The sequence below is a fragment of the Poecilia mexicana genome, unplaced genomic scaffold, assembly GCF_051168715.1.
Source record: "Poecilia mexicana isolate PSO_F unplaced genomic scaffold, ASM5116871v1 scaffold_11, whole genome shotgun sequence".
NCBI lineage: Eukaryota > Metazoa > Chordata > Actinopteri > Cyprinodontiformes > Poeciliidae > Poecilia > Poecilia mexicana.
Genome location: NW_028263380.1, coordinates 12,684,072 through 12,698,677, shown reverse-complemented (window position 1 = coordinate 12,698,677; position 14,606 = coordinate 12,684,072). Strand labels below are relative to the sequence as shown.

The window sequence follows — 14,606 nt, the reverse complement described above, 5'->3', positions numbered from 1 at the left end:
GTATCTAAAATGAGTGATAAACAGCAAAAAAAAAAAAAAAAAGCTTTAAAAAAATGACATCAAATGAAAATATTTTCCTTCGTTAGTCGACTAGTGTAAGTGTTCACCGTGCTGAGCTTGTTGTTTTGGCAGCAGATTTATGTGGCAAGAATCATTGATGTGACTCAGAAGAAAGAGAGTTTGCCAGCTGTAATCTGAAATCAGTCGCAGTTCCAGAAACTGCAAGAATCCTTAGTGCACCGTTAGCTTTTTTTTTTTTTTTTTATGTTAGTGCCAAAGCATAGTGATAAAAATGACCAGCAGTCAGTTCTGCTGAGAGCTGCTGTATTTGGGGTTACATGTGAAGTATATGTGAAATACTAGGTCTGCTGAAATTTTAGATGAGGGTGACCCCAAGCTGCGAACGTGACGCATGTTAAGTGGAAATGCTTCAGCACTTAGCAGTTAGCTTTCCCAAAGGAGCGTAGGAGTGACTTTTGTTTGTTTAAGTTTCAAAACGCTGTTTTATTTTCATTCATTTCTAGTAAGTAAATACTGAAGTGTGGGACTGTACAAGATTAAGAAGTGGGGTTATAAAGTGAAACACCATCCAGTCGGCCGAACACTTAATGGCATGCAGAATGTGTGATTCGTTAAGATTGCAAACAAAACTGCACAAATATCACTTTTCATACAGTCCATTGTGATATTGTTAATGTGCACCCTGATGTTGCAAAATAATGGTGTATCGTGCATCCCTTACTCAGAAGCCTAGTGGTGAAAACTCTTCTTTCTGTGTCTATCCTTCTCTTTACTAACAGTAGCAGACATCAGAGAATTCACAAGAATGCTAATGTCACTAACTAAACGGAGAGTTTAGCATCATTTGTTACATTTAATGTTTCCAACACTTTATTTTCTTGGAAATGTGTTGCTTTTTGTTGCATCACTCTGCAGCTGCGCTTGAATTCTCAGCTCAGACATCTTGAGACGGCGCTCTGATTATTACTGTTATTACTGAGAGGATGAGCTAAGCTCTGCGCCCTCACCTCCCACTGAGCTTCATTGCGCTAACATCTAGTTGTTAAACACCCACAGCAGCTCAGAGCGAGGGTTTGAGAGTAAATGTGCAGAGGGGGGGTAGGGGGGATTGGAAAGCTGAGCTCTGCTTCTTCTGCTGAATGATTGTGCCCAATCATTAGCTACCCACATTTCACCTCGACCAATCAACAGCCTCGACAAGCCGTCTCCGTCTCACTTGCAGCGAATTCCTTCAGCAAAAACCCAGCTACCCAATCACAACACTTCTCAGTTTAATTAGCAAATCGGGTGTCTCCCGGTGGAGGTGCAGTAGGGATTGGATTTTAATGAGTGCTTACAGCATTTTGTGTAATATTTATTAGGTCAAGAAGTGAATAAAAGTGTTACAAACTGCATGACTAATTGCCTTAGATACTAGATGAACTCCCAGCTTGTGTGTGTGTGTGTTATTAACGTGGTGACGTCTGCCTTCTGTAGGTCCGAGAGGCTTCCATAACAACACTAGTGGATGTTTATCGTCACGTCGGAGAGAAAGTCAGAGCAGACCTGGGAAAGAGAGGACTTCCAGCTGCTCGGTGAGGTTTTCTTTTCTTTTTTTTCGCTCTCATCTCTTGTTCTGAACTCACTGATGGGAGGTTTTCTGGTTTGTGTGTGTGTGTGTGTGTGTGTGTGTGTTTCGGCGATGGGTCTGTGGGGTCCCAGAGCTTTGGCACTCGGTCTGTCCCAGGCCACACCATGTACCACTCTGTCCTGCACCGCACACAGAAGCACTTTCATTCGGAGCACAATGCCGTTTGACTGAGGAGAACGGGTGGGAGGGGGCTGCCGGGGGCACAAAGGGGCTGGGGAGAGAGAAACAGAGTTGGGTGAAAATTACAGCGTTCAATCATCTGAACAAAAGGTTTTGAAAGGTTTTTTGGTTTTTATTTTTGAAACTTTAACAGCGGGCAGCGTCAATCCCGTCTTTCTCCCATATGGGAGATCTGAGCAGCAGTCAGCTCTGTGTGCTGACTCCTCAGCATGAGTCGTGTGTCTGTGAATGCTTGGCTGCGACCATGTGTCATGTGTTGTGCATATTAAGCCAGTCTGTCTCCTGTGTAAACACGCGGTCTGTGTATGTAGGGCTTATCAGCGATGGCGTGTTTGTTTGTGTTTGGTCTAATGTAGGAATCAGACGTTTGCAATGATTTGTTCAGTTAGAGGATCCTCTTTTCTTACACATGTTTACATTTTTTGTGATTATTAAAATACAGAGGAAGGCCATGCTGTAACAATAAGCACATTAATTCAATACTACTGATTTAAAAACATTGGCAATCTACTGCCAGGATATAAGGGTTTTACACCTTTAAATTAATTTAGGGACGTTTGAGCATATTCTTCTTTCGGTCCCAGGAATAAATCTGACACAATTCTGTGTGTCTGACGATGTGTGTGTTAGTATTAGTGTATGGTTGCTGGCTGGAATGCATGACTGGATCACATTTCATCTCTGCAGAGCTAGCATACTATGCTATATCGTCTTCCAATCTTAGTTTACTTTTGCTCTGTAAAAACAATTATAATTCAGTCGTCACGTTTCGTACTCTCTCAAGTTCAATTTTTGTCTTATTTAATGTCAACTTTAAAACGACTTTGGCAATTCTGTCCACATAGAATATAACTCACTGGAGTAAAGAAGCAGAACATTTTCAATAAGACAAAAGAGTGGCTGGAGAAATGCTATGAATCTCACAAAATTGTCTTTTATTTTTGCATAATAAATTAACGAGTGACTGTGTGACTCTTGTTGTATGTTAGTAACTAACTAACATTGGATACCAGTTGACTAATATTCTAAAATAAAACAAAATTCTTGCAGAGTTGATGTTTTCAAATCATCTTTAGCATCATATATTAGAGGTGAGCTTGATTAACATTACCAAAAGGGTTCTTTGGATCTGAATACTGTAGAGAATGTAGATCATTACCTTAACTTTGACACTGCTGTTCTCTGCCTTATGATCCTGCGTGGGTCCTTAGATCACCCAGCTAGCTGCTTTTAGTTGACAACTAAACGTAAACTTAAAGGAGATCGGGATTTTTCCACTTGCAGCTCCCAAACTTTGGATCAAGTTGCTTTTAAATGTTAGACAGGCATCTTCACTTTGTGTTTTTTTTTAGGTCTCTTTCTAAAAGCACATCTTTTCTCCGCAGCCTTTGAAACATCAAAGATGTCCGTTTTATGCTTACTTATCTTATTTTTGTGCAAAATTTTGGAGAAACTTGTGTTTTATATATGCTTTATGAATAAATTGGACTCGCCGAAAGTCTGCAGAAAGACCTAGTGCCACATAACTGGATGTCTTTAATCAGCAGGTCAGCAGGCCTGCAACAGTAATCGTATTTAACCTGACTCCTTCCAACATACCACTTACCGTATTTTCCGCACTATAAGGCGGCGCACCTAAAAACCTTCAATTTCCTCATAAGTCGACAGTGCGCCTTATAATCCGGTACGCCTTATATATGGACCAATATTGAGCCACAACAGGTCTAGCAACTACGGTAAGCAGCCGCCGACTTCATTTTCGCCCGTAGAAGAAGAAGCGCGCGGTGCATGCTGGGATAGTTGTCAGAATGCTGGTTTGTTAATAAAGTTTGACTGACCTATCTACCTAGAATCAGGTGGTCTGCAGGTCATTTAGCACCACGTTCTCCACGAACATGCTGTGCGCGAATGGAGAAGGGTGACCATCGTCCGGCCACGACCCGGCCCAGTCGCGGAAGGCTCTCCTTCACTATATATAGTGCGGAAAATACGGTATATTATCTTGACTTTGTTTGGGTTTGTTGACAGTCTCAAAGATGGATCAGCAATGATTACCCTTCTGGCAACGTAAATATCCTGCGAAGGCTTTACTGTATCTGAACGAAAACAGCTGTTGAAATCTGATTGAGGTCAAACCGTTTCATGCAGACAGCAAGTCGGACGCGACCCAAACTCGTTAAACGGAGATATGATTAGGAGTCGGTGAAGTAATGGTTCACAAATTCTTGTTTTTCTTGTAGATCTGGAACCAAACAGTCGTAACTCGACTCTGAACAGCATGGGATTACCATTAGCCCGTAATTAGGCTGAATACGGGTGGAGTTCAGTGTTCAGCCCTTGATGTACACATTTTCCCCTTGGAGAGGAAACGTACAGCGAGGGAAAAGTGGAGAGATGTTGTATTGGGGGGGGGAGGAGGAGCAGCGTTGTTCTGTGTCCTGTCGGCCATGTAGCCCCTCCCCCCTCAGATGATAACGAGTGTATCTGAGTTCGGGAGGGAGGTTATATAAAGGGTAACTGAATCCGTCACACAGACTGACCCACATGACTCTCTCTCTCTGTCGCACAGACAGATTTTTAAAGTGTTTGAGATTCGGATCTTAAGACGTTTCTCGGTGTGTGTCCACGCAGCGGTAGGTGGGGCTTTGTCGCATGTCTGTGGCATGCTCCGGTCTCTCGCCGTTTGGCTCTCCCTCCCTTTCGCCCTCCCCACTCCCTCTTTTCGTCTCCTTGCCTCCCTCCCTCTCTCGGAGCCACTGCACCATGTTGGATACAAAGAGCCGAGGGGAGCGGAGGACCAGAGCGTGTCACTAGCATGTGGGGGGGTAACGCAGCGTCGCACGGCAGCCTATTAATCAGTCCTCCGGAGAGAGATTCGAAGACAAATGACTGCTGAGGACGAAACGCAAGGATATATTTAACCAAACAGACGAGCGAGATGCTTCTGCAAGGAAGAGAGCCGCTTGAAAACGCTGCGCGGCCAAGGAGCCAGATGCACGGCTAATTATTGTCGTCGGGAGCTGCTTTGCAATCTGGTGGCCGCCGATCTGCAACTAGACGCCAAAGGGCAGAAAGACAGGTAGAGGGCTGGGCGATGACTTTAATGAATTCATATTTAAATTTGTGGAAATGACACAGTAATGGATGCAAGTGAACATGCTTCATTTTCTTTGTTTTCTCATTGCAAGTCACTTCTATTTTTTGTGAGTTTGTATATTTTATCTGTATCCTGTAAAGCATGGGCGAGGCTTCTCTTGTCCGGTTCTGATTGTGCGTCTGGAAATGAGCAGCATGTTGTGTGTTTTTTTTTTTTTTTTTTGGAGGGGGGACTCTGATCATGCTAGAGTTGTGGCGCCCGGAGTGAGACACACCCACATATATTGAAAGAAGGATGAGCGGGAGCTCCACATGTTGTGAGCTGATGATACTCACTTCTGATCCGTGCCACCTTTGTTTGTTTCTAGGTCAACGATGACTGTCTGACTGGTCATTTGGCATATTTTACTCACCGATGCTCTTCGGCGATTAGTTTATTTTTTTCATGCGACTGCGTTTTGTTATAACCTTCTTTTTGTCTCCTTTTTTTCCCCAGGCTACAGACGATATTTGCTCGTTTTGATGACGCCTTGAATTCTGGCAACATGGCCCTGAGCCCAAGTCACGGTCAGTACCTTTTCTCATTCCTTCTGCCATTATTATGTTGAAGAGCAGCCAAGTCATGTGATTATTTTCGAAGACGGTTTTACTCTTGTCAAGTAGCAGGTGAGCTTATAAAATAAGAAATACAAGAAGCACGTTGCGTGTGCCTGTGTCGGATGGAGGGATTCTTGTGCGTGTCTAAATCAGCAGATGCTCTTGTGGTTGTCTGTTGCTATGAGCTCTTGTAAGAGGACATAACAGGATTAATGGTTTAGTGTGTTTGTGTGAGTGTTCTCTGACAGAGCCAGACCTGAACTGAGGTCTGCTTTTGCCGCTGTGACGGTTTTTGCTCTAAAGCAATGTTTGACTCCAGAGAAATGTCGGACTATGCTGACACATACGTAACTTTATTACTTTATTATTGAGTGATTCATTTGATCTGGACTTGAACTTTATTGTAATGTAGGTCTTTTATTGTGAGGTGATAAAACTGATAGTGTTTGCTACATATCTGTCTCAGTAGAATTGTCTTTGCGTTGGAAGTTTAGTTTTACAGCAAGATAAACTTCTGCATCGCTTAGATTTTTGCTGGAGATGAACCTGTTGGATTTTGATCACGAATGTTGCAAAGCTCTCACCTGCCAACCCCACTTTCGGACTATTTCAATTTCTCTTTAATGGCTGTAAATTACAATTGTTCTGAGATTGTTTGACAACCCAAAAGTTACAAACTTGCTTTTCTCTGCATCACTATAAATTTTCAGGCTCTATTTAAAATAAAGGTGTCCAACTTGGTATTTATGGAAATAAAGCTCTGATTTGCTGCTTTGTGGTCATCCATTTAGTGTAGGAGTCATTACTGATCTTTAAGAACTAGAGGGGATGTCACACTGTGTGTGTGTGGGAGAGCAGTCACTGTTACACAGCTCCGCAGTTAAAGTGTTTAATTTTTTTTTAGATAAGTATAGTTTTTAAGCCATCTTTAGTGCCTCATTATAGCAATTAGTATCACTTACTACAGTCCCGGTGTTTTTTGTTGTTGTTTTTTTTTACCTCAACCGTGAGATTACCAAAACACTAAAAACATTTGGTAAGGTTGTACTTTCATGAGTGACGGAATTATACTCTAAACAAGGTTTCCCCCAGAAAACAAAAAAGCCCGGTGATTGGGCACTAAGGCAGTCATTCATGCAGCGGCCTATCGTGTTTTAGAGTTAAAAAATGTTTAAAGTTGACAGGACATTTGAAAATATCACTTGATATTTAAAATAAACTTAAATAAATAAGCAATGCTATAACCCTGGTGGGGGCACAAGTAAAACCTGGTGGCCCGCCAGGCTTATAATACACTGGGGGAAACCGTGTTTAAAAAGGATAGAATGGGACACGTTTTTCTAATGCGGTCAGCTTCCTGTTATCTGCTGACATGGAGAGCTGACGTACCTCTAAAGAAGAACATAATTTTCTTTCTAGAAGTTTTTATTTCCCTTCATTTTTTAATTTCTCACTGATACTAAAACTTGCCAGTAGCTATTATATATGTTACCTTGTGTTTTTAGCGTGATCTGCTCGCCATCAAACTGTTGATACATCTGACAGAAATGGGTTTAAAGTAGTCTTAATTTTACCAATATGTTTCTGATGTAAAGCAGTTTGATCGTTCTTTTAGTGTCTTTATTCTGACAGAGAATCTGTGGAGGGAGTCAAAGATGAGGGTGATGGCCAGGAGGCCTTCTAACCTCAAAAACGTTGAGCTCTTCGCCAAAGACAAATTGTCAAAATGTCAGTGGGAAGATTCAAAAAGCTGGTCAGCTATACTGAAAGAGGGTTGAATCCCAATAAATATTTTCCAATGAGAATTGAGAACAAAATAAAAAAAAATCTTTAACATGCCATAATAAGATGTAAATAAATCCAAACCTTTTTTTAAAAAAATTATATTGCATCTATATTGTCTTTTGCTAGATGCCTGTTCGTGGTTGAATGAAAATAACTTAAGTTAAATCTGCCAGGGGAATTAATAATTTTAGACTCAACAGTTTGACTTGTTCTCCGATTAGGAAGATACAAAATTTTTAGTTTCCAACAAACTGATGACAAATGAATTCTTCTCTGTTTTTACGTGATGCTGAAACTGCAGGATGAAAGATTCAAATAATGTCTCCTGGATTGATCAAACATTGAGCTTTCTGTTTTATTTGACCTGATGTCTTTATAAGAAAGTCGGTCACAGTGGAGCAGATCAGCAGAGGGCCAGGAAAGTGAAGCTATCCACTGATCAGTGTGGCAAATGTGCTGCCATTTTAATAGGACACTCCAGATTTATGAATATTTTATCTGAAATAACTTTAGTCCCCTCTCTTTATAGTGGCCGTATAAATCCATTTCTTTAGAGTGGAAGTGGTAATGCCAATAAACTCCTGAACTGGTGAAAAAGTGCAATAAGATGCATTGGGTTTATAACTATTTTGATAAATGAAATTGTATGAAATGACAGCTCACAAGGTGCATTTTGGGTTAAACCTGTGAATTTTTGTAATCCCTGTTTTATGTGGAAATGCTTGATTTTATGGTTTCTCTTGTTTTCAACTCAGAACTTAAGTGTAGCTGTCACCAGAGAGAATGTGGAGAACAAGCACAGTTCAGGAAATAAATCTTTTGAGGTTTATTTATTTAAATTTTTTATAGCTAAGCTAAAGATTTTTGTCTTGGAAATCATTCAAAAGAACAGGTGGAAACTTAATGCTTTCTGATGCATATCATTTTTTGTGTGTCTTTGTCTTCCTTTAGGTAGTTAGTTGAGGTTTATAGTTGTGCTTTCTAATATTTCATCACAGTTGGAAAATTGTCAAGTTACCTCAATTTTACAAAACAAAGTTGGAAGATAAAACATAATATTGTCCCATATTCCATGCGTTCAACTTTTTGTTGTGCCAGAAAGTTGAAAAAAGTTGGTGTTTTTTATTTTGGTGTAAAACTAATTTATCTTTAAATCAGAAGGTTTTATTTTTTTTTTTATTTTAAGTTATGATTAGAGATATAGTGAATCTAGTTTTAATAGACAACTTAATATTTAAATTACAAAGTGTAAACTCTTCCCTTAAGAATTGAACGCCAAAATGAGACTGTTTAAGTTGTTTTTGGTTACAGTGAGATATATTTTAAACAGATGAGTAACTTTAAAAGCATCGTCTTTCAAGATTCATCAATATGCAGTAATCAAACATTGTCCTTTACATAACTACTCACATATTCTCAAAACAAATTATTCCCAGTTACCTACTAGAACGTGCTTTGAACAGTTCTTTTCTGAACTGAAAGACCAGCTGCTGATCTGTGTCTTACTGGCTTCATATTTGCCGTTGCTTTGCTAGTTTTAATTACGATAAAAATGAAGAATTTTGTTTAGCTTGGCCCCATTCAATTCTGCAGCAGCTTACGTTTTTAAACTTGGGCTCTAATACGGAAATGACCTGAGTCATGCTTCTGTAGTAGCGTTTCAAACTTTGACACATCTGCTACAGTCTAATGAAAACTAAACTTAACTTTATTAGACTCTTCAGCCCGATTGTCCTGTCAGTTTCTGGTTGCCTCCCCACAGACATCACCAGTGAAGTCTAATCTGCTTGTTGTAGTAAAAATCCATCCAAAACTGTGATTTAAACAAAATGAGTGAAATCGGACGTCCCTTTCATTTTTACGCACCTCTCGGCCTCTCACTTCAGGACAAACTTGCGCGGTCTGTTAAAATCCAAACGCACAAAGACGCGTTCCCCTCTCGTCCTTGCCCCGCATTGCTGTTAGGCCAACTCCCGGCGTTTGCTTCGAGGACTGCGAGAGGAAGCTGACCGAGATCTGTGCCAGAGGCCGAATCGCAACGCCGCGCCTATCACTGCCTCTCCCTGATTCATCGTGACAGGAACAGAGAGCAACGCTCTGCAAGCAAAAGAGCGAGGGAGGCAGAGGCGGAATCAAATGAGGAAGAACCAAGGGGGGACGGAAGTGAATGGAAAGACGACAGGAGTGTTTCACCTGTAACACCGTGATGGTTGAGGATGACGAGGTGGTAACTGGATCTGTTTTTTTTTTTTTTTAAATCTCATCTGGCGGTGGATTTTGGCACCCAAGACAAAATGCTGTCAGCATATGGTTTTAAATTGAAAACAGCTTAAACCTCATGTACTTTCTCTCGTGTGCTTTGGCACAGATGGACAACATCTGCGCATGTGGAGGAAAACTGGGGTGTCCTCAGTTGTCTCTGTTACGCTGAACTGGATCAGTTTGTAAACGCACACGTTTGCACGGATGTGTCCGGTTTTTTAAAAAAAAATTCTTTTATAAATTAAAAAAATAATAATATAGGAGATATTATAGAAAGACTCGGGACGTTTAGCCAGACGCATGCATGAGTGAAACCCGACAGATCGGTTATTCCATTTTTGTCACAGCTTAAGTTTTCACAAAATTGAAGGTGAAAATAAATAGTGGTACCTTAAAGTGTCAAAACAAGTAAAACAATCTAGTTTTATTGTAATTTTTTTCCAGCTATGTTAGCTAAACGTAGTTCTGGTGTGAGAACATGAACCATGACATAGCCGCGGCTGCTTGTATGGCTAGCCATTACGCTACGTCATTTGTTCCCGTCTCAGAGAGAGATGTATGAAAGGTATTTATTGCACTGCACCCTGACCAGCAGCAAGAGCCTTCATGTCTTGCGTTTTACTTAAGTTTTGACAGGGATTGACATACACACTAATCTCACTCAGCCTCTCTTGCAGACAGGCACATTCTGCTTCAGTGCGTCGCCGGCTCTGCAAAGAGAGCCGTGACCCTGTTTCCAGGCTAGACTGGTTGCCATAGCAAAGCTTTCCTCTGAATATTATGGGCCATCCCTTTTGCCCGACTTGGAGCTGGGTGTGTGCGTGCGTGTACGTGTGTATTTGTCTGCATTTGATGAGATCTTTTTCTCTAGGCTGTTCTAGAAATAGAGTAGTCTGTCTGTCTTTTATTTAAAGACTCATGTCTGTCTTTCTCTTTTTTTTTTTTTTTGTCCCATATGACGTCTCTTCCATACAGTTTGGTTAGCGATGCACCATCTGGCCAATTCCTTGCAAGTTTTACATCACTTTTATTGAATCCTGCATCAATTAAACGACGGTTTTACTATCTGCATGAAGTGGAGTTGTGACAGCTTTCTCAAATACGATCATAAGCTCCATTCCAAATGCACAGTAGAGATGTCCAACTTTTTAATGCAGCGTTAAATTACCAATTCATTTAATTACAACAGTAAATAATCCCTTGGCAGCATTTTGTTGTTATAATAGAAGCAGAGGAGATGCCACATGGTGTGTGCGACAGAGACGGAGAGCAGTCAACGTTCCACAGCTCTGCAGTTAAACAGTTTTATTATTTCAAAACAAGTCCAAAATGAGTTGTTTTACACTTTCTCTAGAAATTCCAGGTGTGATGATGATTTCCATACTTAGCATTGCTAGTTGTAAACGCCGGTCTGTGTGTTTTCTGTAGGTTTAGTAAATCCTTACATTAACAGAGATTTCCACACTTGCAGTATTTCCTCAGCTAGAAGATCCCAGTTCGACTCTTCAGAGGAATAAAACAGAGTAACTTCTCTGTAAAATGTTTCTGTTCGCTACCTACTTTGAACTCCTTGCTCTAGAAACGGCTGATCATCCTCAATAGAAAACAGTTTTCTTCTTTACAAGCTTCTTATGACTTTTGTGCCGTTAGTGACCGTATTTTAAGCACCTCACTAATAACGTAAATAGCCGATATTGCTTAGGTGTTTTGTAATCAAGCAGTTGACTGTAAGTCTCTACAGAATCAAAATATTTTTCCATACTATTGTTGATCCCATATGAGGGTCATTTTCTCTCCCGTCTTTTGAAGCTGCTCACTGTCGCATGGTCTTGAACTGGAGTTTGTGAGATCGTTGTGTCCCTGCAGCTCACATCAGACCAGCGCTGCCACAGGCTGTCAGTGTAGTGAGTGTGTTTTTTTTTTTTTTGTTTTTTAAACCTACCCAATTCACCTTGAGAACAGCATCCGTGCTGCCCCCTTGTGGTCAGAACATTAATAAAATAAATTTGCTTATGCAGATCTTTAAATGCGTCTTTCATCAGCTTTTTCTCTTTCCGCATGGATTTCCCGTTTCTTTCTGTCAGCTTGTAACGCATATCCTGATGAAAGATCGAAGTCCTCTTCTCCTCTTTCCTTTTTTTTTTTCTGTCATCCATCAGCTTATTTTTTTTGCGTTTTATTGGATTTGCAGTTTTCAAAGAACCGGGAGTTTGCAGACTTTGTGCGCAAGCGTGTTGAAATAAATTTGGGAATATTGTCAAATCGAAGCATTTGACACAATCCTTTTTTTTTTCTTTCTTCCTCCCTTATTCCTGTCTTCGACTGCTCTCCTGAAATGGAGAGAGGAGGGAATCTCGGCCTGAAGTTTCCATGGCAACCATGTCTAGTGCATGGGGAGCCGTTATCCCTGTTTGTGGGTGTGTGTGTGTGTGTGTGTGTGTGTGTTGGCGTGTGCAGGCCTGGTTTATTGTCAGCGTTTCATCATTATTGCTGAATCTCGGGATCCAGAATGAAATTTTTTGGTTTGGCGAACTATCATTAAGTTTGCGAGTCAACAATTAGACTAACGATGTGTGTTTGTTTGGACTCTTCTCTGTTGTCTTTGTTCTGCCCTTCACCCTGACACATGTACTCCCCTGGGGTCTGACTAGACAAAAGGCAAAGGATGCTAACCCTGTGATGGCCAGTGATTCATAATCAATGGCCAAAAGGTTACTGCATATTGCCAATTATGACCCTGGAGTTTTGTTGGAGAGCTCTCCATTTTACTGTCTTTAAAAATGAACTCAAAAAGAAAAAGAGTGTCTGACATCCGACTTAAAGTGACAGAAAATTAGACAGTTTTATTTGTTCATTTGAAACGAGCATATCTTTTATCGCAGCTACAATTTGTTAGAGTCCAGTTGACTTCTTCACTTGCATAATTTTAATATAGTTCTTTGTTCTCAGGAGTTACTACAGTGGCTTAATACTCTAAAAATAGTCTTTATGTGAAATAAAACTTCGCAGATGTTGTATTATGAAAAGCCGCTGCTGTTTTTAATTTTATGGCTAAATGAATAAAATAAGAGAGAGTGGTAAATCAAGCCAGGATGGCGAGACGGAGAGACGGTCGAAATCTTTGATGGGCGTGGTCGATCATCCCTAATCATCACATCTACTGATGTGATGATTAGGATCACATCCTAATCATCACATTAGGATCATTCTTTGTTCTTTTTATTAGAGTCTAGATATAAAAGTGTGGGTTTTTTCTCTCTCTCTCTGTAACATTTTTGCTCAAACAATGACTGTGTTGTTTATAAGTGGACGCGCAGCAGAGCGGGTGGGGGCGGCAGTGAGAGGCTGCGTTGTCGGGGATAATGAGTTCAGGTTAGGCTGTCTGGCATGAACACACCAAGCAGCCCCGTTAATATTCCTGAGGGGTCTGATTTTGTGTGTGTCTCCCTTTTTCTCTCTCTCTCTCTCCCTCTCCCTCCCACCACAAACCGAGAGGCCTGCCTCCGCACTGGCTGGAGCACCATGATGTCACCTCGCATCTGATTGGCCCGCCGGGCTGCCGAGGGAAGGAGGAGAGAGGCTGAGGGAGAGGGAGGGAGGGAGGGATGGAGAGGAGAGAGAAATGAAGGAAAATGCCGGCACTTGTCTGGGTGGAGGCGGACTTTTTTTTTCTTTTTTTTTAGCTTGATTTTGGACGCACAGTTTTAGCCTTCACCATGAAGTGTGTGTGAGGAGAGTGTGTGTGTGTGTGTCTGATTTGGGGGTACGGCTTGGAGAAGAGAGGAGACCCCGGCACACCACGCCCTCCTAGAAGCATGAGACGACTTATCTGCCAGCGGATCTGTGACTGTGAGTGCAGGGATGGACTTGGCCGTGTGTGTGTATGTGTGTGGATGCTAACCCACGGCAGACTGAGTGTTTGTACCCTTTCTCTACATTTGCTTTGAAACACACAACGGAGCCTCGGTTTGACTGGACAGTCGTGCTCCCGTTAACATTCACGCTCGCGTCTCTTTGATGGAGAAAATCTGCGGTCGTTTGTAGAAGAGCCGACGCGTGTGTCAACGTGTAGGGTGGTGGCTTTAGCGCATTTCTCCATGGCTGGTTGTCAAAGCAACGGGAGCTCGACTGCATTCCCGGGCCAACAGTTTTGATCTCCACAGTGGACGTGTGTGTGTGTGTGTGTTTTTATGTGCGTCCACATGTTATTCTGCACATCGTTGTTGCAGACAGGTCTCAGGTTTCAGTCCCAGATCCTTGCCTTGCTTTATTTCTGCTAGGGTTCACAAAAAAAGGATTTTCCCCCAGAGGAGGTCTGTCACTCACTGGTTGAATAGTTGGATACCTCGAGTGAACGACTTCTTTCTTCTTCTTCTTCGCAGCAAGTGGAGTGGCTATAATTGGTATCGATTCAGTCATTCCTGAATGAACTGTCCGAAAGCTACGGTCTGTGACTCATTTTTGATTACAAGTTGTTGCACTATTTTCTGCTGCAGCTGTATTGTCCTCAGTGTAGTTTAATTTACCTTTATTTCAGATGAGATCCATATTGTAACAGCAGGGTAAAATAAAAATAAAATCAAAGGTTAAAGTGTATGTAATGAAGAAATACAGGTAAACGTCGTGCGTCACTTCCCTTACTCAGGAAAATGACTTTTCATTTATAAAGTGTCCCTTCTGTAATTTGGAAACTTAAGAAAAATTTCGGACTGCACCCCGAAAACCCAACTGGAGTTTTTCCTCTTCCGTTTCGTCTTACTGCAGTTACGTTCCTCTTTTCTTCCTCTGGAGGATTTTGGCACGTGTCGTGACGCTTCTTTCCGTCTTCCCTTTTGCAGATCGTAGTTTCGACGATGACGACAGCGTGGACGGGCGCTCCTCCTCGGCTCAGGCTGCTTTCAAGATTCCCAAAGTTCCCAAGAAAGCTGCAGAGTCCTCTGCTGCACGCAGGCCCAGCGCCACCAGCGGCAAGCTAGGTGTTTTACATACGTCCGCTCTCTCACACACCAAATGCAAAATGAGCAAAAGCTCGACG

At 41.6% G+C, this 14,606-nt stretch overlaps 1 protein-coding gene across 8 annotated transcripts in view; it reads left to right on the top strand.

Moving 5' to 3' along the window:
• The window catches only part of clasp2 (cytoplasmic linker associated protein 2), a 61,278-nt gene that overhangs the window by 15,971 nt on the left and 30,701 nt on the right, over positions 1-14,606 (top strand). For 7 of the 8 annotated variants that reach the window (XM_088010227.1, XM_088010221.1, XM_088010222.1 and 4 more), the window contains exons 6-8: positions 1,498-1,595; positions 5,424-5,494; positions 14,410-14,547. In XM_088010227.1, coding sequence (XP_087866353.1) covers positions 1,498-1,595; positions 5,424-5,494; positions 14,410-14,547 — 307 coding nt within the window. Of the gene's footprint in view, positions 1-1,497; positions 1,596-4,220; positions 4,911-5,423; positions 5,495-14,409; positions 14,548-14,606 lie in introns of those variants that run through there. The other variant, XM_088010226.1, reaches the window with a different exon arrangement.